This window comes from Notolepis coatsorum (genome assembly GCF_963971535.1).
Source record: "Notolepis coatsorum genome assembly, chromosome: 14".
Classification (NCBI taxonomy): Eukaryota; Metazoa; Chordata; class Actinopteri; order Aulopiformes; family Paralepididae; genus Notolepis; species Notolepis coatsorum.
The window spans coordinates 99,086,551-99,112,144 of NC_140178.1; the positions used below are offsets into that span (position 1 = coordinate 99,086,551).

The 25,594-nt window shown below is 41.2% G+C and overlaps 1 protein-coding gene across 1 annotated transcript in view; it reads right to left on the reverse strand.

The window, feature by feature from the left end:
* Positions 1 to 25,594, reverse strand: part of LOC311240674 (MBT domain-containing protein 1-like) — a gene marked incomplete at its 3' end in the record, with an annotated part of 71,785 nt that overhangs the window by 38,221 nt on the left and 7,970 nt on the right. Inside the window, exons 3-7 of the mRNA XM_084329247.1 lie at positions 12,878 to 13,011; positions 7,363 to 7,474; positions 4,868 to 4,947; positions 2,757 to 2,874; positions 1 to 121 (exon numbers count right to left, since the gene is read on the reverse strand). The exon at positions 1 to 121 is cut by the window's left edge and continues 14 nt beyond it. Of these exons, the coding sequence (XP_084185373.1) occupies positions 1 to 121; positions 2,757 to 2,874; positions 4,868 to 4,947; positions 7,363 to 7,474; positions 12,878 to 13,011 (565 nt within the window). The remainder of the gene's footprint in view (positions 122 to 2,756; positions 2,875 to 4,867; positions 4,948 to 7,362; positions 7,475 to 12,877; positions 13,012 to 25,594) is intronic.

The window sequence follows — 25,594 nt, forward strand, 5'->3', positions numbered from 1 at the left end:
AGTGGTTTGCCCCCAGCAGCACACCAGCCTACAGGGTGGATGTCAGGAACACAGAGGTTGCACCAGAAGTCTCTGTCTGGGTCGCTGTCGAAGCCTTCGTACCTCAGCAAGGCCTTGAAACCTGAAACCAAATAATAGTAGCTACTGAGTCATTTTCAGTGGTTTATTGACAAATGTGACCCGGCGCGGTCTCGGTCGGATTGTGCCGGCAGAGAAGATTCTTCAGAAAAGCCAAAACGTAGCGCGATTCAGAAATAGGTCGAAATAGAGATATTGCCATTTTTGAGTGCTTTGAAATGTTCTCTATCTGTTTCCTTATTTGCAAAACTGAATATGACTTGCAAATGTGTTAATTATTGTTAAGATTGTCCGACAGTATTATTCCGACGCAGTAGAAAGAACCACATTTGTGTCGGAGGGGTGTGTGGTTAAATACTCAGGTCTCCAGTGTCGGAGGGTGTGTGGTTAAATACTCAGGTCTCCAGTGTGGGAGGGGTGTGTGGTTAAATACTCAGGTCTCCAGTGTGGGAGGGGTGTGTGTGGTTAAATACTCAGGTCTCCAGTGTGGGAGGGGTGTGTGGTTAAATACTCAGGTCTCAAGTGTCGGAGGGGTGTGTGGTTAAATACTCAGGTCTCAAGTGTCGGAGGGGTGTGTGGTTAAATACTCAGGTCTCAAGTGTCGAGGGGGGTGTGGTTAAATACTCAGGTCTCAAGTGTCGGAGACGGGGGGAGACGCGCAGAAAACTACAAGACCATTTTGAAGATCCCTCAAAAGCTTCCTTTATCCCTTGCTGTGCTGTTCTGTAAAGAAAGTAATTTCCCCACGCAAACAATAAAGTTCTTCTTATCTTATCTAATATTATCTTATCTAATATTGTCTTATCTTAAGTAATATTGTCTTATCTTGTGTTATCTAATATTGTCTTATCTTATCTAATATTGTCTTATCTTGTCTAATCTAATATTGTCTTATCTTGTCTAATCTAATATTGTCTTATCTTTTCTAATCTAATATTGTCTTATCTAGTCTAATCTAATATTGTTTTATCTTTTCTAATCTAATATTGTCTCATCTTGTCTGCAGGAGTACTGCAGGGTAAACTGCTACTAGGCAACGTCATCACTCTGTCAGTAGCAGATCTATAGATAGTCTATGTTTATCCTCAGGCAACCAGAACACATTTAGGTCTGGCTTCCATCAACGACAGCAGACTGAATGTATATTGTTTATGTTATTTGGCTGCAGGCGTCTGTCAGCCAGCATGGCCAGGAGTATTCACATTATACAGAGTTTAAACACTTTAAGAGACAAAAAAAACGGTAAATATCAGCTACTGCAAAGTACAGACTATGACCTGACAGTGTGTCTGTGTGTTATGTGTGTCTGTGTGTTATGTGACACAGGGTGTCTGTGTGTTATGTGTGTCTGTGTGGTTATGTGTGTCTGTGTGTTATGTGACACAGGTGTGTCTGTGTGTTATGTGACACAGTGTGTCTGTGTGTTATGTGTGTCTGTGTGTTATGTGTGTCTGTGTGTTATGTGACACAGTGTGTCTGTGTGTTTTGTGACTGTGTGTCTGTGTGTTATGTGTGTCTGTGTGTTATGTGACACAGTGTGTCTGTGTGTTATGTGACAGTGTGTGTCTGTGTGTTATGTGACACAGTGTGTCTGTGTGTTATGTGTGTCTGTGTGTTATGTGTGTCTGTATGTTATGTGTGTCTGTGTGTTATGTGACACAGTGTGTCTGTGTGTTATGTGTGTCTGTGTGTTATGTGTGTCTGTATGTTATGTGTGTCTGTGTGTTATGTGACACAGTGTGTCTGTGTGTTATGTGACACAGTGTGTCTGTGTGTTATGTGTGTCTGTGTGTTATGTGACACAGTGTGTCTGTGTGTTATGTGACACAGTGTGTCTGTGTGTTATGTGACTGTGTGTTATGTGACAGTGTGTCTGTGTGTTATGTGTGTCTGTGTGTTATGTGTGTCTGTGTGTTATGTGTGTCTGTATGTTATGTGTGTCTGTGTGTTATGTGTGTCTGTATGTTATGTGTGTCTGTGTGTCTGTGTGTTATGTGACACAGTGTGTCTGTGTGTTATGTGACAGTGTGTCTGTGTGTTATGTGACAGTGTGTCTGTGTGTTATGTGTGTCTGTGTGTTATGTGACACAGTGTGTCTGTGTGTTATGTGTGTCTGTGTGTTATGTGACACAGTGTGTCTGTGTGTTATGTGTGTCTGTGTGTTATGTGACACAGTGTGTCTGTGTGTTATGTGTGTCTGTGTGTTATGTGTGTCTGTATGTTATGTGTGTCTGTGTGTTATGTGACACAGTGTGTCTGTGTGTTATGTGACAGTGTGTCTGTGTGTTATGTGTGTCTGTGTGTTATGTGTGTCTGTATGTTATGTGTGTCTGTGTGTTATGTGACACAGTGTGTCTGTGTGTTATGTGACAGTGTGTCTGTGTGTTATGTGTGTCTGTGTGTTATGTGTGTCTGTGTGTTATGTGTGTTATGTGTGTCTGTGTGTTATGTGTGTTATGTGTGTCTGTGTGTTATGTGACACAGTGTGTTATGTGAATACCTTTTTTGTGAGCATACAAATGTGTGTGTCTGTATATGTGTTTGTGTCTATCTCTGTGTGTGTGTGTGTGTGTGTGTGTGTGTGTGTGTGTGTGTGTGTGTGTGTGTGTGTGTGTGTGTGTGTGTGTGTGTGTGTGTGTGTGTGTGTGTGTGTGTGTGTGTGTGTGTGTGTGTTTTACCAGACAGTTTAATGATGCCAGCTATCCAGTAGACCTTCATAGACAGACCACTGTCTGTGTTGGGAACCTCCACTCTGACCCCCTCACTGACGTCTCCCCACGACCTGCTCATTGGCACCTGGCAGCAGCAGCAACAACATAATCACCAACAACAACATCAACATCAACATCATCATCATCAACAACAACAACATAATCACCAACAACAACAACATCAACACCATCAACAACAACAACATAATCACCTACAACAACATCAACATAATCATCAACAATAACATCACCAACAACAACATAATCACCATCAACAACAACATCAACATAATCACCAACAACATCATCATTATCATCAACAACAGCATCATCATTATCATCAACAACAACATCATCATTATCATCAACAACAGCAACATCAACATAATCACCAACATCATCAGTATCATCAACAACAACATCATCATCAACAACAGCAACATCAACATAATCACCAACATCATCATCAACAGCAACATCAACATAATCACCAACATCATCAGTATCATCAACAACAACATCATCATTATCATCAACAACAGCAACATCAACATAATCACCAACATCATCATTATCAGCAACAACAGCAACATCAACATAATCACCAACATCATCAGTATCATCAACAACAACAACAACAACAACAACAACAACAACAACAACAACAGAATCACCAACAACAACAACATTATTATCAACAACAACATCATCATTATCATCAACAACAACATCATCATTATCATCATCAACATCATCATTATCATCATCATCAACAACAATATCATTATCATCAACAACAACATCATCCTTATCATCAACAACATAATTACTAACAACAACATCATCATCATTATCATCATCAACATCAACAAAATCACCAACAACACAACATCATCATTATCATCAACAACAACAACATCATTATCATCAAAATAATCATCAACAACAACAACATCATCATTATCTGTTTCAGCGCCAATCACGAAAAAAGTCGGGTTATCTCGCCGGTGGTTGAGCGCCAATCACGAGAAAAGTCGGGTTTTAATCGTTATTTCTTTTATTCGCTATATCCATTCATTATTCATCCATCCAGCCTGATGTTATCATTGGGAATGGCTCGGAGATCGCAAACGGCCAATACCGCCGCCTAACGCCTTGCGGCCGGTATTGCACATCATTGTAATCCCTCTGGCTTGGGCTGTGCATCGATCTAAGAAGTCCGGTCCGGGTTTTCCTTCTTGGGCATGAGTAACGTTATAACACACGGATTGGGGACTCTGGAGCACCGTGTATTCATGTGTTTTGGTGGATAAACATTGGACAGACGACCGCGATCAATATTTGCAGTGGCGATCAGGAATTGGATTATTCTTTTTGCAGTACATCAGAGACGAGGTAAGGACTATATGTTACCAATCTTGTGTTGATCCGATGATTTTTTCCGCCACCATCGCAGCATGTGTTTGTAATGTACTGTGTAATATAAGCCGTTGGTGGCGCTCGAAGCATATAACCCCCCCCCCCCCCTTTCGTGCGTGCATGATGAAACATAATACCGATAATCTAGCGTTTATTTCAGAATGATTCATAAATCAGGCGAGAAATGGCACGATTTCTAAGGAAATGCATTGAAGCACTGTTTTGCTGGAGTTTCTTAGGATTAGACAGGATCACTCTAAAACGATACTCATATTCACCACGGTATAAAATGGAAATGTATGTATGAAAAATCGTTCTGTTTTTTGCATGTTGACCGGAAGAAACTCACTGACAATCTACGTGTTTATTAGATCCATAGCTATAATATTTAATATAGTTTTTAGCCCTGCAAACACTGCCATGTATCCCTATTCTAAGCGCTGGCCTTCTTACCATACGGTAAACAGCAACCTCTAGGCGCTGATTGAGTTATCATCAACAACAACAACAACAACAACAACAACAACAACAACAACAACAACAACAACAACATAATCATCAACAACAACATCATCATTATCATCAACAACAAAAATATCATTATCGTCAAAAACAAATAATCACCACCAAGTGAGTGAGTGAGTGTCTTTTGTCCCTACATGTTTGAAACAGCTGACTGGAGCTCCTGTCACTTCTCCGTCTCCTAGGTAACGGCCCCAGTCAAACGCCTCTACAGGAACTACTGGAAACAAACAACAATGTGCAAACAAACAAACAACAAACAAAAAATATTGTGTGTGTCACCCTCTACAGGCCCTGAGATCCTCCGTCACAGGCCCCTCCTACGTAAGGATGAGGGGCGGAGTCACAGTGACAGGCAGCACAAAGCTCTTCTTTTATGTTGAATTATTATCAGTACAATTTGGGACATTCTATTCTTCATATACATCATGGGAAGCAATGTCAAGCCTCATCATTTCTACCATCTCTACCATCTCTATCATCTCTACCATCTCCACCATCTCTATCATCTCTACCATCTCTATCATCTCTACCATCGCCATCATTTCTACCATCTCCATCATCTCTACCATCTCCACCATCTCTACCATCTCTACCATCTCTACCATCTCTATCCTCTCTACCATCTCTATCATCTCTACCATCTCCATCATCTCTATCATCTCTACCATCTCCATCATCTCTATCATCTCCATCATCTCTATCATCTCTACCATCTCCATCATCTCTACCATCTCCATCATCTCTACCATCTCTACCATCTCTACCATCTCCACCATCTCTACCATCTCTACCATCTCCTCTACCATCTCCATCATCTCCACCATCTCTACCATCTCTACCATTTCCACCATCTCTATCATCTCCATCATCTCTATCATCTCTACCATCTCTATCATCTCCATCATCTCCATCATCTCTACCATCTCCACCATCTCCACCATCTCCATCATCTCTACCATCTCCATCATCTCTACCATCTCCATCATCTCTACCATCTCTACCATCTCTATCATCTCTACCATCTCCACCATCTCCACCATCTCCATCATCTCTACCATCTCCACCATCTCCATCATCTCCATCATCTCTACCATCTCTACCATCTCCATCATCTCTACCATCTCCACCATCTCCATCATCTCTACCATCTCCATCATCTCTGCCATCTCTACCATCTCCATCATCTCTACCATCTCTACCATCTCCACCATCTCCATCATCTCCACCATCTCCATCATCTCTACCATCTCTATCATCTCTATCATCTCTACCATCTCCACCATCTCCACCATCTCCATCATCTCTACCATCTCCATCATCTCTACCATCTCTACCATCTCCATCATCTCTACCATCTCTACCATCTCTATCATCTCTACCATCTCCACCATCTCCACCATCTCTATCATCTCTACCATCTCTACCATCTCTACCATCTCCATCATCTCTACCATCTCTACCATCTCCATCATCTCTACCATCTCTACCATCTCTATCATCTCTACCATCTCCACCATCTCCACCATCTCTATCATCTCTACCATCTCTACCATCTCCATCATCTCTACCATCTCTACCATCTCCATCATCTCTACCATCTCTACCATCTCCATCATCTCTACCATCTCTACCATCTCTATCATCTCTACCATCTCCACCATCTCCACCATCTCCATCATCTCTACCATCTCTACCATCTCTACCATCTCTACCATCTCCATCATCTCTACCATCTCTATCATCTCTACCATCTCCACCATCTCCACCATCTCCATCATCTCCACCATCTCTACCATCTCTACCATCTCCATCATCTCTACCATCTCCATCATCCCTACCATCTCTACCATCTCTATCATCTCTACCATCTCTACCATCTCTATCATCTCTACCATCTCTACCATCTCTATCATCTCCACCATCTCTACCATCTCTATCATCTCTATCATCTCTATCATCTCTACCATCTCCGTCATCTCTACCATCTCTATCATCTCTACCATCTCTATCATCTCTATCATCTCTACCATCTCTATCATCTCTACCATCTCTACCATCTCTACCATCTCTATCATCTCTACCATCTCTACCATCTCTACCATCTCTACCATCTCTACCATCTCCATCATCTCTACCATCTCTACCATCTCTACCATCTCTATCATCTCTACCATCTCTATCATCTCTATCATCTCCATCATGGCTACCATCTCTACCATCTCTATCATCTCTACCATCTCTATCATCTCAATCATCTCCACCATCTCTACCATCTCTACCATCTCTACCATCTCTACCATCTCCACCATCTCTATCATCTCCATCATCTCTATCATCTCCATCATCTCCATTATCTCCATCATCTCTATCCTCTCCATCATCTCTATCATCTCTATCATCTCTATTATCTCCATCATCTCTATCCTCTCCATCATCTCTATCCTCTCCATCATCTCTACCATCTCCATCAGCTCTATCTCCATCATCTCCATAAGCTCTACCATCCCTACCATCTCTATCACCCCTCCCAATTCTATCATTCAGTCTTAGTGGTTTCCTAGCAACACAAAATACATTCCACTGAAACGCTCTCTAAAATCCCTATTTAAAACCCGTTCCCAGGACCTACTAGTCTTCTTGATGTTGGTCTGTTGGTTAGCTTGGTACTGGGCGTAGGCTGCTAGCTTAGCCATCAAAGGCTGCTTCTGGAGAACCTTGGCCTTCTTGGTGGGAGGCTTTCCCTTTAAGACAGTGAGAGAGAGACAGGTTAGACATTGTCTTTTAATGAAAGACAGACAGAAATATTAGATTAGATTACATTTATTGTCATTGCAAGTACACGTACAGAGTACAATGAAATGGCATCTACCAGAATGCAACATAGCAGTAAAGTGCAAGCTAATGTATTTCCACTATTATTATATACAGTGGTACAGGAAATGAGACAGGTTCATTCTTATTGTAATTCATTGTTATTGTAATTTAATTAAAGAGGTTTTTGGTTTACATCATTATGTGCGCACACAGTACTAGTAATAGTACTAGTCGTAGCAGTAGTAGTAATAACAGTAGTAGTAGTAGTAGTAGTAGTAGTAGTAGTAGTAGTAGTAGTAGTAGTAGTAGTAGCAGTAGCAGTAGTAGTAGTAATCGTAGCAGTTAGTAGTAGTAGTAGTAATAGTAGCAGTAGTAGTAGTAAAATAGTAGTAGTAGTAATAATAGTAGTGGCAGTAGTAGTAGTAGTAGTAGTAGTAGTAGTAGTAGTAGTAGTAGTAGTAGTAGTAGTAGTAGTAGTAGTAGTAATAATAATAATAATAGTAGCAGTAGTAGTAGTAGTAATAATAATAATAGTAGCAGTAGTAGTAGTAGTAGTAGTAGTAGTAGTAGAGCAGACGCAGGATCTGACTAGTGTTGTCACGATACTGGAATTTCGAACTTCGATACGATACCTTGAAAAGTATCGATATTCAATACCATTTTTCGATACCACGGGGGAAAAGGTTCAATCTTAAAATGTAAAAAAAAATGATTTCTTTTATTTATTTTTGTATTATTAGCTTTTGTTGCTGGTTGATTCTCTTCAGCTTCTCTCTGGTACTATAAGAGAAGATAAATATAACACTTTTAAAACCCTTTGTTTATCTTTAGATCACACATTTAAAAATAACTGTTCATCTCCCTTCAATCATTTTTATTGCAGAACATGGTATTTTCTCAAGCAGACAGATGTAAACACTGTAATCTGTGTTGCATGTACCTGACAAACTGAACTGTTTGTATTACAGTCATATTCCGACTTAACTGAATGCACATGTGTGTGTGGACTACTGTACTATTACAGGTATTGAAATGAACAATGCAACTTCCTTATACAAAAAAAATAAGTATTTAAAAAAAAGAATTATGAATAATTAAATATCGATATTTCGGGAAATGAGTATTGAAACCGTTTTAAATATTCAGAATCAATATGTAACGATTTTTCTATATTTTTGACAACACTAGATCTGACCACCCCCTCCTTCTAGATCTGACCACCCCCTCCTTACAGCAAAGATCCAGCTGAAGTTAAAATGATTGAAGCACAGGGAAGGAAGGGTCAAATTCAACACACAGCCTTTTCAGGATATAGGTACATCTGAACTCTACAAAGTGGCACTACACAACCGGTATCAAGCGTTAGAAATAGAAACTCTAAATGAAGTGGAGGAGATATGGAAGGGTCTGAAAACCATGTGGAAAGACACATGTGAGAAAGTGGTAGGGAGAAGGAAGACAGCCAACAAACCCTGGCTATCCGGGGATTCAGACAGAAAAGCGATCGAGCGGAAGGAAGAAAAAAGAGGCAGTAAATGGAAGTAAAACCAGAGCCACCTAGGCAGTAGCACAGAAAGAATATGCAGCAGCAAACAAGGAAGTGAAAAGAAGTGTAAGCAGAGACAAGAAGAAATACATTGAAGATTTAGCACAACAGGCAGAGGAAGCAGCGGGAAAGAACAACCTGAATGACCTATACCTAACTACCAAAAAGCTCAACAGGCAGCCTCCTCAACTGGAAGCAGATATCCCACCAGCCCCAAATCTGTTGGAGATAAACTGCAACCCCACCACCAAGACAGAAATCAGAAAAGCCATTAAGGCCTTAAGAGGAGGGAAAGCAGAGGGACCAGACATGATCCCAACAGAAGCTCTTAAGGCTGACATTGAAACCTCCACCAACATGCTCCACCACCTTATGCAAACCATCTGGGAGAAAGAAAATGTCCCATCTGACTAGAAAGATGGCCACATCGTGAAAACCCCCAAGAAAGGAGATCTCAGGGAATGTAAACACTACAGAGGAATAATGCTCCTTTCAACACCTGGGAAGGTGCTCAACCACATCCTGCTGGAAAGGCTCCAGGAGTGGGTCGATGAGAAACTGAGGGAAAACCAGGCTGGCTTCAGGAACAACCGATCCTGTGGAGACCAAATCGCCACCTTTAGGATTGTCAACGAACATTCCATTGAATGGAACTCTTCTGTCTATGTGAATTTCATAGATTGAGAAAGCCTTTGACAGTGTGGATAGGGAAATGCTGTGGAAACTGATGGCCCACTATGGGAGCCCAGAAAAGATCATCAACATCATAAGGAACACCTACCAAGAGATGAGATGCCAAGTCCTCCATGAAGGATGTATATCAGAAGCTTTCGAGGTCCTGACTGGTGTGCAGCAGGGGTGCCTGCTCTCACCCTTTCTTTTCCTCCTCTGCATAGACTGGGTGATGAAAGAAACAACCAGCAACAGAATAACCGGCATACAATGGAGCTTGACAGAGCAGCTAGAAGATCTGGATTTCGCTGATGACCTGGCACTACTGGCTCACACACATCAACAGATGCAGGAAAAATCTGGAAAACTGGAAGAAACTGCTGCTCTGCTCAGGCTCAAAATAAACTCATCCAAAACCAAAGTAATGCATATCAACAGCAAGAACAACACACCCATAACCATGGAACAAAACCCATTAGAGGATGTAGACAGCTTCACATATCTTGGAAGCATAATTTCTGTGGAAAGGGGGAACGGAAGACGATGTCCAAGCCAGGATTGGAAAGGCAAGGACAACATTCAACATGCTAAACATTATCTGGAAGGCAAAAAAAATGTCACTCAAGACCAAGCTACAGATCTTCAACTCAAACGTAAAGACCTCTCTACTATATGGCTCAGAATTCTGGAAAACCACCACCACTATACTCAACAAGCTGCAGACCTTCACCAACCGGTGCCTCAGACGCCTCCTGGGAATATACTGGCCCAACACCATCTCTAACGCCAACCTGTGGGAACTCACCAAACAGGACACAATAGAAATTCAAATCCGGAGGAGGAAGTGGAAGTGGATAGGTCACACACTCAGAAGAAAGAAATCAATCACAAAGCGGGCGCTGACATGGAACCCACAGGGCAGGAGGAAGAGAGGCAGACCGAAAACCACCTGGAGAAGAACCACAGAACAGGAGATGAAGAAAGAAGGGCTGTCCTGGCAAGATCTGGAGCGGAGGGCACAAGACCGGAGAGGATGGAGGAGCTTCGTCGATGGCCTATGTTCCTTTGGGAATTTAAAGGCCTAAGTAAGTAAGTAGTAGTAGTAATAATAATAGTAGCAGTAGTAGTAGTAGTAGTAGTAGTAGTAGTAGTAGTAGTAGTAGTAGTAGTAGTAGTAGTAGTAGTAGTAATAATAATAGTAGCAGTAGTACAATAGTAGCAGTAGTAGTAATAATAATAATAATAGTAGTAGCAGTAGTAGTAGTAGCAGCAGTAGTAGTAGTACAATAGTAGTAGTAGTAGTAGTAGTAGTAGTAGTAGTAGTAGTAGTAGTAGTAGTAGTAGTAGTAGTAGTATAGTAGTAATAATAGTAGTGGCAGTAGTAGTAGTAGCAGCAGTAGTAGTAGTAGTACAATAGTAGTAGTATAGTAGTAATAATAGTAGCAGTAGTAGTAGTAGTAGTAGTAGTAGTAGTAATAATAATAATAGTAGCAGTAGTAGTAGTAGTAGTAGTAGTAGTAGTAGTAGTAGTAGTAGTAGTAGTAATAATAATAATAATAATAATAATAATAATAATAATAATAATAATAGTATCTAGTAGTAGTAGTAGTAGTAGTAGTAGTAGTAGTAGTAGTAGTAGTAGTAGTAGTAGTAGTAGTAGTAGTAGTAGTAATAATAATAGTATCAGTAGTAATAGTAGTAATAATAGTAGTGGCAGTAGTAGTAGTAGTAGTAGTAGTAGTAGTAGTAGTAGTAGTAATAATAATAATAGTATCAGTAGTAGTAGTACATTTAGTCATTTAGCTGACGCTTTTATCCAAAGCGACTTACAAGTTCTGTGCGACAAGACAGCAAGAAGGGTATAACTCTATCAGCTGAGTAACAATGTTCATCAAAGTGTTGCGTGTTACAGTGTAGGTTAGTTTATTAGGACAAGTGCATGACATTACGGTTAGTCGGGGTTAGATTTTTTTTTTTTTTTTTTTTTATCATTTCAGATAATGGTTGAAGAAGTGAGTCTTTAGTCGACGGCGAAAGATTGGACGGGATTCGGCTGTCCTAACTGGGATGGGTAGTTCATTCCACCATTGTGGGGCAAGGACTGAGAATAGGCGGCTTCTCTTTGATGACCCTCCGGGAGCTTGGATAGGAGTAGATCTGAGGCGGCCAGAAGACGCAGAGCGTAGGGGTCTTGAGGGTGTGTAGTTAGAGACCAGTAGTAGTAGTACTAGTAGTAGTAGTAGTAGTAGTAGTAGTAGTAGTAGTAGTAGTAGTAGTAGTAATAATAGTAGTGGCAGTAGTAGTAGTAATAATAATAATAGTAGCAGTAGCAGTAGTAGTAGTAGTAGTAGTAGTAGTAGTAGTAGTAGTAGTAGTAGTAGTAGTAATAATAATAGTATCAGTAGTAGTAGTAGTAGTAGTAGTAGTAGTAGTAGTAGTAGTAGTAGTAGTAATAATAATAATAGTATCAGTAGTAGTAGTAGTAGTAGTAATAATAATAATAGTATCAGTAGTAGTAGTAGTAGTAGTAGTAGTAGTAGTAGTAGTAGTAGTAGTAGTAGTAGTAGTAGTAGTAGTAGTAGTAGTAGTGATAATAATAATAATAATAATAATAATAATAATAATAATAATAATAATAATAATAATAATAATAATAATAATAATAATAATAATAATAATAATAATAATAATAATAATAATAATAATAATAATAATAGTAGTAGTAGTAGTAGTAGTAGTAGTAGTAGTAGTAGTAGTAGTAGTAGTAGTAGTAGTAGTAGTAGTAGTAGTAGTAGTAGTAGTAGTAGTAGTAATAATAATAATAATAATAATAATAATAGTATCAGTAGTAGTAGTAGTAGTAGTAGTAGTAGTAGTAGTAGTAGTAGTAGTAGTAGTAGTAGTAGTAGTAGTAGTAGTAGTAGTAGTAGTAGTAGTAGTAGTAGTAGTAGTAGTAGTAGTAGTAGTAGTAGTAGTAGTAGTAGTAGTAGTAGTAGTAGTAGTAGTAGTAGTAGTAGTAGTAGTAGTAGTAGTAGTAGTAGTAGTAGTAGTAGTAGTAGTAGTAGTAGTAATACTAGTAGTGGTATAGTAGTACTAGCATGATATATTGTACCTGTAACCTGGCGAGGATGCTGGCCTTCTTGGAGTTAGAAGAATAACTTCTAGAACACGAGACACTGCAGAACCTCTTCGTTTTACTGTAGAACGCATCTCTCACTCCAACCATACCACACATTTCACAGGTAGCTAGAGAGAGAGAGAGAGAGAGAGAGAGAGAGAGAGAGAGAGAGAGAGAGAGAGAGAGAGAGAGAGAGAGAGAGAGAGCATTAGTTTTACTGTAGAACTCATCCCTAACATCAACCATACCTCATATAGTGGTGTGAAGGTATCAGGATCATCCTCCACTAAAGAAATTCTTAGTCGACTAATAGTCATAGATTTTTTATTTGATTAGTCAGTTAGGGATATTCACTATTGTAGGCTGGCATTCTGGGTCTGACAATTTTTTTTGTGTATTTCTTAACACCACTTTTTATTTTAAAGTGCCCATTATTCTCTCTTTCTTGTGTTTGACTCTTTTCATTTGGGATTTTTAAAGTGTTACTTAATTTGTCTCTTGTGTTGAATTATTGGAAATACAGGTCAAATGTATTTATGTATGTATGTTTTTGTTTTGTTCTATGTGGACCCCAGGAAGAATAGCTGCTTTGCCTAGGTGACAGCTAATGGGGATCAGAATAAACAATAAACAAATACAACACACAATGAATGTGTTCATTGTAACCTATGTTTTGTGGTAATAATATATACATTTTATCATTACATTCAAATTTTATTAAAATGTTCCTCATTTCAACCTATTCAGTCGAATGGTGTTCTTAGGAAGTGGTTCTCAAACGTTTTCATGTCAAGGAACCAAGATTTATGCTTAACAGACTAGGGTCCCCCATCTGAGAAGATCTCGTCCCAGGGACCCCCAACCTGAGAAGATGTTTGTTGTTAGATAGGATTTAGTTGAGAATCCCATAAGTGTCTGTATGTGTGGAGACAACAGGAGCGTTAAAATGATCAGAATAATCATTTTGATACATTCTTTCATTGTGCTAATAAGACATTATTAGCATTAATATTAAATATTACAATTCTGAAATCTTCTGGGGACCCTCTCAAGGACCCCTGGGGGATCCCATTTGAAAACCAAATGTTCTTGGGGGACAACTGACAGCCCTACTATGAAATAGAATCCCCCTCATTTATCAATTTTTCTTAGAAAGTATTCTATTTTCATACGTAAGCACAGAATTTAGAATGTGTGCACGCACAGAAATATTGGGATTTATCAACCGTGCGTACACAGGTCCTATGCTCCTCCGTGTTGATAAATACCTCTTTGTTCTACCGTCAATGCTCTTGCATGATTATCCATATATGGTCATGAAACACCCCCCATGGGATGTGAAATAATGGACTGACCCGAGCGGAACTCTGAGAAACTTCACGGGAGATTGTTCACTGAGGCACTGTCGAACCAAGAAGACACAACCGGTGTTATGGGATAAATAAAAGGCCGACTTGTACACGGTGATGTCAGATATCAACGGCTCCCTAAGACCATTGCTGCAATTCTGCCTGGACAGCTCAAAATACTAATAAAGACCGTTCGTTGACCACTGTTTGGCGTTGGTGGTGTCATTATAACCGTGCTGTAATATGAATGCCTTTATTAGTTGTGTTCGATTGGCTATAATATGATTTTTAGAGGCATCTATTTTGTTGTCGGTATTAGGCTAATACCGACAACAAAATAGATGCCTCTAAAAATCATATACTATTAGGTAGCCTATATGAATTACATATAATAGCAGCCATAGCCTACATTATGCAACAGTAACTTGCGCATATATAATAGCACAATGCACAGCCCTGCGAAACCTACACAGTAAACTAACTTGATCATTAATCTAGCTGTTGTATCTTTACGCTTTATTAAATAATATGTTTTCATTGCATTAATCCTGGGGGGGGGGCCAGATGATTTAAAAAAAAATAATAAAAGTAGTTTTTTTATGCAGTCAGGCCACTGAACTTAGAAGCAGGCCAGACCAGTGCTTCTAGTTGCAGCAGCGCAATAGTTAGATAACCTAGGTGGGGAACAACCAGGAGATCACTGCAACTCACACAAGTTGGAGAACTATCTCTCTCTCTTGCTCTCACACACACACACACAAAGGGTGTGATTGGTGGAGGCGGGACCCTTACAAAAAACTAAAAATCCATCAAAATCAGTGTTGTTGCTAATCATTGACACATGCTAGCCTGTAATAATCCCCCCCAGAAAAATCTACTTTGCATTTGATATATTGCAAATATATGCCTCACACACACTGGCATTTAAAGGGTTAGAATTATAAAATGAATATGTGGTGTTATGATCAGGGCTGAAGTTGAATAAAAGATTGTATTTTTTTCAATCTGACATTACAAAAAAACAGAAAATCCATCAAAATCAGTGTTGTTGCTAATCATACATATGCTAGCCTGTTTTTTAACAATAATTTGTGATGCCATCACAAACACTGGCATTTAAAGGGTACAAATTAAAAGATTCCTGCACCAGAATGCAGGAAATGAAGTCTTTGTAACAAAAAGATTCCTGGTGGGGGACCCCCAGACCCCCTGCTTAAAAAGTGACCTGACTGGGGCTATATTTCCTGGCCTGAATGATTTCCCCAGTCCGGCCCTGGTTAAAAGCCTCCAATGCTTATTAGTGTGTGTGCGTTTGAACGTTTGCATGTTTCAACGATACATTTCCATTTATAAATTATTATACGGTATATACATTATTTTTTATACATTTTTTATTTTATTAATCTCTGACACCGTTATTTCGGGGGTCACGGCCTGCAAACTTTGGGAACCCCTGGGCCCTCATTTATCAATGGTGCGTACGCACAGATATGTGCGTAACCCGTGCGTACGATCATTTCTAAGCAAAGTGTGGGACTTATCAATTTGAACGTGTGCTTGACTTTGTGCGTATATATACACACAGCTCGGACCATGTGTACCTGGCGCCCAGCGGTAGAATATGGAGACTGCATACGCGGAAATAAGCTTTTGTGCATTAGTTTGACTGACGTGTTCGGTATGACCCCCCGTAATTCATTATAGTTAATTGTAAAATAGCGACAGTAGTGTAATTATTGTCAAAACCCTATAAATAGCATTTGGAATAGGTCTTTCTTTCCGAATGAATGCAGCATGGTTTATATATAGCGTTATCCGAATACTACGGGGTGTACTGACTGCACTCCACGTAACTCAACTCGTTATTATTTTGCGCATAGATTGCAGAAATACGGGAACGTTTTGATTATATTTAAAAGGCTTTGCCATTGTTAAACAAAATAAGTGGAATTTCGAAGCTGTAAGCAGAATACAAGTCATATGAACACCCACGATATAGTGTTCTTCCCCCTTCCTACTGTATAAGAAAGAATTAAAAACGCATTGCAACGAGAACAGAGGTTATTTGTTGAGTTTATGTGTATTACAAAACCCTTGCAATAAATGTGTCTTAAATGAATGAAACACATACATGATACAGGTAGCATATATCATGTGGGTGATATGACTTGTATTCTGCTTACAACTTGAAATTCCACTTATTTCTTTTTACAATGTCAAAGCCTTTTAAATATAATCAAAACGTTCCCGTATTTCTGCAATCTATGTGCAAAATAATAACGAGTTGAGTTCTAACAAAGAACGTATTACATGCTGGGTAGGCTGATAGAGTAAACTGTAAATAAAATAGCCTATAACATTATAAAGGATAGGCTATAATAGCAGGGGTTCCCAACCTTTATTCCCCAGAGCCCCACGATTCCTTGGAGACATATAGGAATATGATATGATATAAGGTATACTGGTCAGTCAGCGAGGAGATAGCCATTAAATGCCATTTGAGAATATAGGCTATTAAGGCAAAATTACGGCCTATAGCCTATACATATTATTTAATGTTTTCATAAGCGTAAAAATACAACAGCTAGATTAACGATCAAGTTAGTTTACTGTATGCAGGCTTCGCAGGGCTGTGCCATGTGTTATTATATATGCGCAAGTTACTGTTGCATAATGTAGGCTATGGCTGCTATTATATCTCATTTATAAGGCTACCAATACCGACAACAAAATAGATTGTATGCCTCTACAAATCATATTATACCCGGTAGCCAATCGAACGAAACGAATAAAGGCATTCATATTCAAGCATGGTTATAATGACACACCAACGCCAAACAGTGGTCAATGGTCTTTATTAGTATTTTGAGCTGTCCAGGCAGAATTGCAGCAATGGTCTTAGGGAGTCATTGATATCTGACATCACCGTGTACAAGTCCGCCAGCCTGTCGCCTATTTATCCCATACGTTAACACGCGTTGTGTCTTCTTGGTTTGACAGCGCGTTGAATTAGTTGCTTAGACCTCCGTGAACAATCTCGCTCATGAAGTTTCTCAGAGTTTGCTCGGGTTAGTCCATTATTTCACATCCCATGGGGGTGTTTCATTACCATATATGGATAATCATGCACGAGCATTGACGGTAAGAACAAATGGTATTTATCAACACGGAGTGTGCGTACGACCAGTGATGCAGTGGTGGTACCACTCGGTACCACGCCGTCCTAGCAGTTCGCTGAGCAGAAGTGCGTGCACGAATGTGCACGCGCGAGCACACAAAAATGCGTTCACAACTTTCACTCTACTGTCGCGCCGTGCGCCAAGTACCCGGCACTTATCACCTAGTCTTTGCATAGCATAACAAAGAAAGAGAAGTGCAAGACCAAAATACAAGCCCTGTGGGGGGTTTGCTTGAGCTGGTCTGTGCACACGCGAGGGAACATGTATGCGCGTGCGCGCGGGAGCGAGCGTGCGCGTGGGAGCGAGCGTGCACGTGGCGTCCAGGCAGTTCTGATATTACGACTGCACCCCTGCGTACGACCCGTGTACGCACGTGTGATAAATCCCGATTTTTCTGTACGTACACAGATTCTAAATTCTGTGCTTAAAGGATAACTCCACTTTTTTTTTAAATTAGCTTATTTAACATCTTCCCTGGAGTTAGACAAGAAGATGCATACCTTTTTTGTCTCTGTGCGTGCATTTTAGCTTTGGGAATAGACGCTCCGTTAGCATAGCTTAGCTTCATCACTGGAAGTGGGGGAGGACAGTAGCCTTACAGTGCCTTACAGTGTATTGCAAGGTCTGACATTGACCAAACTTGATATGCATGACCTTGGTGGGCTCTAGGTCAACTCCTGAAAAGGGGGTCAATGTCAGACTTTGCAATCAAAAGTTAGGGGGCTAATAACCCTTGCCATAATTTCAGTGCGCCCCTAACTTTTGATTGCAAGGTCTGACATTGACCCCCTTTTCAGGAGTTGACCTAGAGCCCACCAAGGTCATGCATATCAAGTTTGGTCAATGTCAGACCTTGCAATACACTGTAAGGCACTGTAAGGCTACTGTCCTCCCCCACTTCCAGTGATGAAGCTAAGCTATGCTAACGGAGCGTCTATTCCCAAAGCTAAAATGCACGCACAGAGACAAAAAAGGTATGCATCTTCTTGTCTAACTCCAGGGAAGATGTTAAATAAGCTAATTTAAAAAAAAAAGTGGAGTTATCCTTTAAGAACGAAAATAGAACACTTTCTAAGAATTGTTGATAAATGAGGGCCGGTCTATTGTATTTATTATGTTTGTATGCTCAATATCATTACAAATGAAAGTGAAAGTTGAAAGTGCCCTAGGGTTGGGTACCAAACTCTGTACTTTTAAGGGTACCAACCGAATTACATCAGTACTACCGAGTACCAATTCCTGCTAGATTGATCTGTACCAAATTTCGGTACCTTCACATGTTTAGTATAAGAATATAATATATTAGACAAGAGGGAGCCTTTTCCACAAATATATATATATTACTGTCCCGTCTCTTGGGAAAGACCAGACGAGGTCAGAGGAGTTTGATAGTATTTACTGAGGATGGCCAGATAATGTTGATATTTAAACATTTAAAAACATAATACATGATCATGCGATTTATTTTGTGTGGTGTGTTACAACAATAAATAACTAAATGTTGAAATTGAGAAGTTTGGTCTTGTTTTTTTTTACAACTGAAATTAAATGTGTTGTTATTACAGAGAGAGTTAAGTACCGTTGGGTACCGATACCGAATTCTAGGTAGGAACGGGTACCGGTATCGGTTCAAATGTGAACGGTACCCAACCCTATTGGCCTCAATGATTTTTCTAGTTGAAATAAAGATGAATGAATGAATGAATGAATGAATGAATGAATGAATGAATGAATGAATGAATGAATGAATGAATGAATGAAAGATTTTTTTTCCGAACAAGTATAAAAACTAAAATATATCTGTTAATTTGACATATACAAAAGATAATAAAAATCCTAGTTTACCCTGTTTGAAAAAGGAGTAGTAGGCTGTATGGTGAAGGCTGTATCGTTTCATCCCGTTCCCACCTCGGTGAATTACACAATTTTCACTCTGGGTGAAAGTTCGATTGGTGTAGATTTAGGAACTAAAAGTTCTCCATTGACAAAATAGCCCATTTTGCGCAATCATAATTTTCTAAACAATGTTATATGCATCTCACGTCCGTTCAGAAAGAACGTGTACAAGATTTTACACAGACACGTGGGATAGATATAGAAACTATCTCTATACCGAACACTGTGACCTCATTTTCTTCTTCTAAATTACATGCTATACTATGTTATTTGATACTATCTTGTCTAGCACAGTCTCTGGAGCGTAACAGTAAGAAGCATTTTGTATGAAAGTATTCTGTACTTCTGTATGACAACTATTAAAGAAACTTGAAACTTGAACTGCGTTGAACGGTGGCTTAATTGTTTAGAGATCGATTTGTGTCATAAATGTCATGATATATACCGTATTTGTATATCTGTATGTCGTGTATGTCATAAATGTCATGATGAATTGAGAATGGGGGACCCTGATTAGATTAAATTGTACTTTATTGTCATTATATTTGCATACAACGAGATTTGGGACTCAAACCTAAGGTGCAGTAATAAAATCACAAGTAATAAAAGAGAAACATAAAATCCTATACAGAAACATTAAATGCTATACAATAAGACAATGTTAGTCATGTACAATATACAAAATAACAACAATATACAGAATAGCAATACAAAAATAACAATCACAGTGTCAGACGGTAGTGGGTGGGTATTGCACTGTGGATATTGCACATCAGGATGTTGCAGTGTGGGAGGAGGGGGAAAGCTGAATTACCCTAGACCAGCCTACCTTTGATGGTCTTAGCAAATATGTGTGCCACCTGTATGGCCAGGCCAGCCATCAGCTAATGATGGCTGAATGATGCCAGATATAAAGCATTCTGCATGGCATCGGCTTTACCAGAACTCTCTATGCCCCCGACAAGTGGCGCAGTGTACCAATGCTGCAAAAGGGCCAATTACCAAGCAGCTATAATGAGACATTCATTGAAATCTATAATGTGTGCCCCTTTACCTGTTGGCAATGGGTGGCATGTCGAGGATGGGGAGTTAACAGTGACTATGACGGATGACTACAAATCCGGCCTCTGATAGTGTGTTGCAGGTAGTCCACTAAGGTTGCAAACAAGGACAATTTGAGACAGGAAGATGTTCATGTGTGTCTGCAAAACTGCCATGTACAGATCTTTGTCAATGCCAAAACTGTGCAAATGGAAACCGAAGATAGGGCTACATGGGATGATGACTCAGATGATAGTGGTGAGGATGATTAACATCAGTCTTGCCTGGGAAGTGTGGTGGTGGATGAGGGTGTGGATGTATAGGGCGAGGGGATTAGGATTATACAGTAGTAGTGTGATTTGTTTGTATTTGTTGGGATCAGTTTGACACTGATCTCTCCACACACCTCACTGTTTACTCATTTTACTCTGTATTGTATATTGTATATTGAATATTCCTCTTTACTTACTTACTTTTACTGTATGAAGCACACTCTCAGGGGCTCATACAGAAACAAGCATTTCATCGTAAAGTACCTGTATTTCATTGTGATAAATAATAAACAAACTTGAAACTTTAAACTTGTGTTAGTTATGTATGTGACGAATAAACCTCCGGCGGTCAGTCCTTCATACCAGCGGCCATCAGGCTTCACAACAGTGGGCAGGGACTGCTGCCAGACATCCAACTACAACTACTAGGAACCTAAAAAGGACAATAACACTACCTTATGCATACTGCACCTTATGTGAATACTGTATATTTCAGTTCTGTATCGTATGGCTCTCGCTCGGCGTCACTCACGCACTGCACCTCGCTTGTGCACGCGCACTGAATACAATTCCACAAATGTACCTTTATCCCAATATTCGTCTGACCACACCCCTCATCAGCTTACCTTCATAAGCAGGTGTGTGGCCACCCGCTCGCCTCCTTCTTCGCTTTCACCACAAGGAAGTGCCTTGGAGAGATCCCCACTTGACGTGTTGCTAGTTGAAGAGAGTCGAGACGTGTTTACATTGTGCTTATATTTTTCTTCTCTCATAACTATTCAAAAGGAAAATCTAAGTCATAATGTCTACCTCGGAGAGTAGACCCACTCTTCACCAGCGGTTCTCCATTCCCGCCTCTGTCGTGCGCGCTGGTGCGGGGCTGCTGCCACTTTCATGGTTACCAGCCCAGCCCAGGAGACAGCCGATGGGTAGTTTGCCTCTCCGAGGAGCCGGTGCATCGGTGCCGCCGGATCCCGACTCTGGTTCCGGGGAATCGTCCGTTCGTGAGCGGCCGGTTCCTTTGGTTCCGGAGGATTTGCGACGCAAACTTTTCGCGTCTGCCCGTTCACGTCGCAAGATGGTGTCCTGCAGGCGCCAACGGCCTGGGTTTGGGGAATTGCTGGAGCCCAGCGAGGATGCGTCGGTCTCTGCATGCCCGATGGAAACTGAGGATTACATGGAAGAGTCGGACGGATTCTTGTTTGAAGGCCCTGTGGAGGCGAGTATCCCTCCTGTCCAGGTAACACTGGAGGGGGGAGAAATGTCTCCTTGGGGCGCCTTGTTCGAGGATGTCGGGGAACCACCTCGGCCTCATCGGCAGGATGCCCTGCTATCAGCCACATCAGACTGTGGCTCCTCAACCGGTCGAAGCCTGCTGCATGTGAGGGATGCGGGTTCGGTGGAGGAAAGTCAGCAGGGGGAACTGCGGGCTTTGTTCCCCGAGCTCATGGCGGTAGCTGCCGCTGCAAACGGCGTGCCGCTGCTGCAGCCATTGCCTGCTCCTGCCCCCGATGATCTCATAGGTCATCTCTGGCAGCGTCGCCCGGTGAGAGGGGTGGACGTTGTCTACCCATTTTTCCCCTCGATGGGGGCCTATGTTCGTCGGGGCCAGGTGGTGTCTCACATCATGGGACTTACCCCCGCCTACGTACCAGTTACGCAGGTGGCGGGGTTGGTCAAAGGTATGAGAGAGGGCGTGCCACGGCTTGATAGGCCGATGGCCGCTCTCCTCTGTCCGGATGTGGTGTGGGAGCCGTTATGCAAGCCGGTTCTCCAAGGAAAATCGGCTAGGCGATTGGCATATTGGGGTGACCAGTCATTTATCGCTGGTACACAGTTGCTGGCTGCTGCTTCCAACATCGCGCAGCTGGTTAGATTTGTATCGGGGATAATGATGGGCGGCACGGATCTGACCGAGGTGCAACGCGATCAGATCACCCAGGCGGCAGGAGCTGTACTGCATCTTACCCAGGTGCAGGCCATAGCCTCTGGGAAAGTGCGCGCCCTGGCTACCATGAACCAGTGCCACCTTTGGCTGGAGCAGGCTCGAGTGCCAGAGAAGAAGAGAGCCCCTCTTCTGACCTCAACGTGCAGAGAGATGGCAGAGGAGAGATCCGTTCTCCAACCCCATTTTCCGCCTCCCGTCCTCGCCGGTGGAGTCAGAAGGCTTCCACGACGTCGAGCTCCCTCCGCCGTGCCTACCACTGCCTCCGCCGCCACTGCTGGCCCGTCCAAGAAGGCCAGGAGGAGAGACGGTGGTTCTGCTGCCGCCGGTCCATCCACAACCGGAGGAGACGGTAGGGAACGACGAGACCAGCAGCCGATTACCTACCGTCCCTCCGGGGCTTCTCGGGGTGGCAAAACCCGAGCGGCTCGAGGCAGCAGACGCCGCTGAGACGTGACTTTCCCCCTGTGGTCGCCTCTATACCCTCCCCGGCCCTCATGATAATTGTGCCTAGAATAAATAAAAAAGTCCCCTTAAAGGGGGACTATATTATTTGGCCAAACAAACTGTGTGTTTCTTCAACAATACATATAATGAGGTTGCGAAATGTGAATCTGCATTGTTTACATTGAGGGATGAGTTACGTTCGTGTTATGAGATTAAGCAAGGTCTGCAACCATACACTCAGTCATAGAAAGGTTCTATCTTAGCCTGACGCTCCACATGCAGGTAGAAGCTGGTTGTATGATCTGTTGCTTAAGCAAAGTAATGTTGATCCGCAACACTGTTGTGTTGGTTGCAGTAATACTCATATACACACATTCCACGGCCTAGCCGTTATACTCTCTGTCAGTGTTTTTTCTATGTACAACATAGAAGGCGGGTGTAGGATTCACACACACACGACTTGGTTTTGTTATAAATCCTGTTCACAGTCTGTGGGTAGCGGGCATTGTATTAGCTTACGCTATACATTAGCGTTCTACCAAAGGTCTCAAAATGCTACAGTTGTTATTGTGTGTAGGGAAAAGGGTTTTTTGTGAGGGGGTGCCGAATAAACCCCTCCTTCCCACTTGATTGGTCAAGGGGATTTTTTCTCATTTCCTGTTGAGCCAGTCAGGGCCGAGCCGCCCAACGACTTGGCGGGGGAGGGGGGGGGGGGGATGGGTTGTCCTGACACGGCTCCTATTACAAACAGGAGTCGTGTGCGGGGTTTCCCCCTGTCATAGCATATACGTTGCTATGACGACGGCTTCCGTGAGTTAGATCTTTACGTAAGGTCTGTGGTGTTAAAGTGTCGGGTTAGAGCGTAGGGCTTACGGGTCTGCTACGCTCGATTTATGTGTAAGACTTGAGTCAGTTGGTCACTTGACTCACAGTTGACATGTCTTTTTCATACTACGACTCATGTGGGAAGGCTTTCTGGGACATTTCGGTCTATGCCAGGGGTGGGCAATTATTTTTCCCGGGGGGCCGAATGAGCAACTGAAAATATGTTGGAGGGCCGGGCCAAAATTCCAAACTCAATTATGCATAATATACATTTGATTTCTATATAAAAAGCAGTAAATGGCATTGTTTTGACCCCTGGTAAGAGTGTATGTTATTATTTGGCAACTAAAAGGTGAGGTTAGCTTTCAAAAATATCATTTATTCAAATAGAATTTATTTCCAAAATGATGAACAAAATGTGAAACATTAATAACAAAGGGCATGTATGAAAAAGTGCTATACAAATAAAGTTATTATTTTGAGTTTCATATACTATTGAAACAAGGATTTTCTTAGCTTTCTAAAGACATCACATCATCTTATAGCCAAAATAAACAAGACATTTCACTAAACTGTGTAAAGAAAAGTGTCCCAGTAGCCTTTTTTACTTTACATGCCTATATTAAACATTTAATGTTTTCAGAACTGTGCAAAAAAAAGAAAAAGAAAAGATCAATTGTCCCATTTCACTTGTTATATTTCCACATTTTAGTGTTCTTCAGCTCTTTTTTTTTTCATTCAGTGTGATAAATCCAGTCTCTGTTGAGCTTTAACAAGTCCATCAAAGTCAGGTTGCATGTCTGAGGTGGAGATGCGAAGCACAGCTGCCAGATGTTCATCAGTGAGAGAGGATCTGTACCTGGACTTGGTAAACGTCATGACTGAGAATGTCTGTTCACATATAGGTAGATCCAAAGAGAACCAACATCTTCTGAGCATGTCTCCTCATGTTTGGAAAGTTCTCCTCCTTGAGAGCAGAGTAGAACTCTAGCAGTGATGCTGACTTAAAGTGCTCTTTCAGTAGTGAATCAGACTGCAGGTCAATGAGTTCAAGCTGAACATCAGTGGGTGCACTATTAACACTGCAGGTAACACTACAGGTAAAGGGAGAGGAAACCAGCTTCATTTCATCCTCAACCTTTTTGAAATCTTGAAAACGCCTTGAAAATTCATCATGCAGTGCTCCTAACATGGATGAGTACCTGTGCCGGTAATCAGCTGATGGTTTGACTTCTTTCAGGGTTTTCATGTGTTTGAGATTGTTGCTGCCTAGTTGCCTTGAAATTAATTGCAACTTTGTCATGAAGGCTTTCACATGGCTATGCATTTCATGAGCAAAAATGCCCTTGCCCTGCAGTGGTGTGTTCAGTAGGGATGGGTACTGTTCACATTTGAACCGATACGGTACCGGTACCTGTGAATCGATACCGGTACCCAACGGTACCCTTTTTCTGTACTTTAGTCTCTAAAAATTTAATCTACCTACCTCAGTTGTGAAAAAAGAAATCCAAACTTCAAATAACCACACTTTCGACCGTTTTCGGCTTGCCCCGACTGCTTTGTTGTTGAATCAAGTCAAATCCTAAGTACGCGTATATTGTGCGTGTGAACGTTGACATGAAAAGAAAAAAGTAAAAAAATACAAATAAAAAATATTACATTTTTTTTTAAAATTATTATTATCATGTAATCTTTCGCGGGCCGGTCAGAATCATCCCGCTGGCCGTCTGGTCTATGCCCTCTAAATAAGGGGTGAC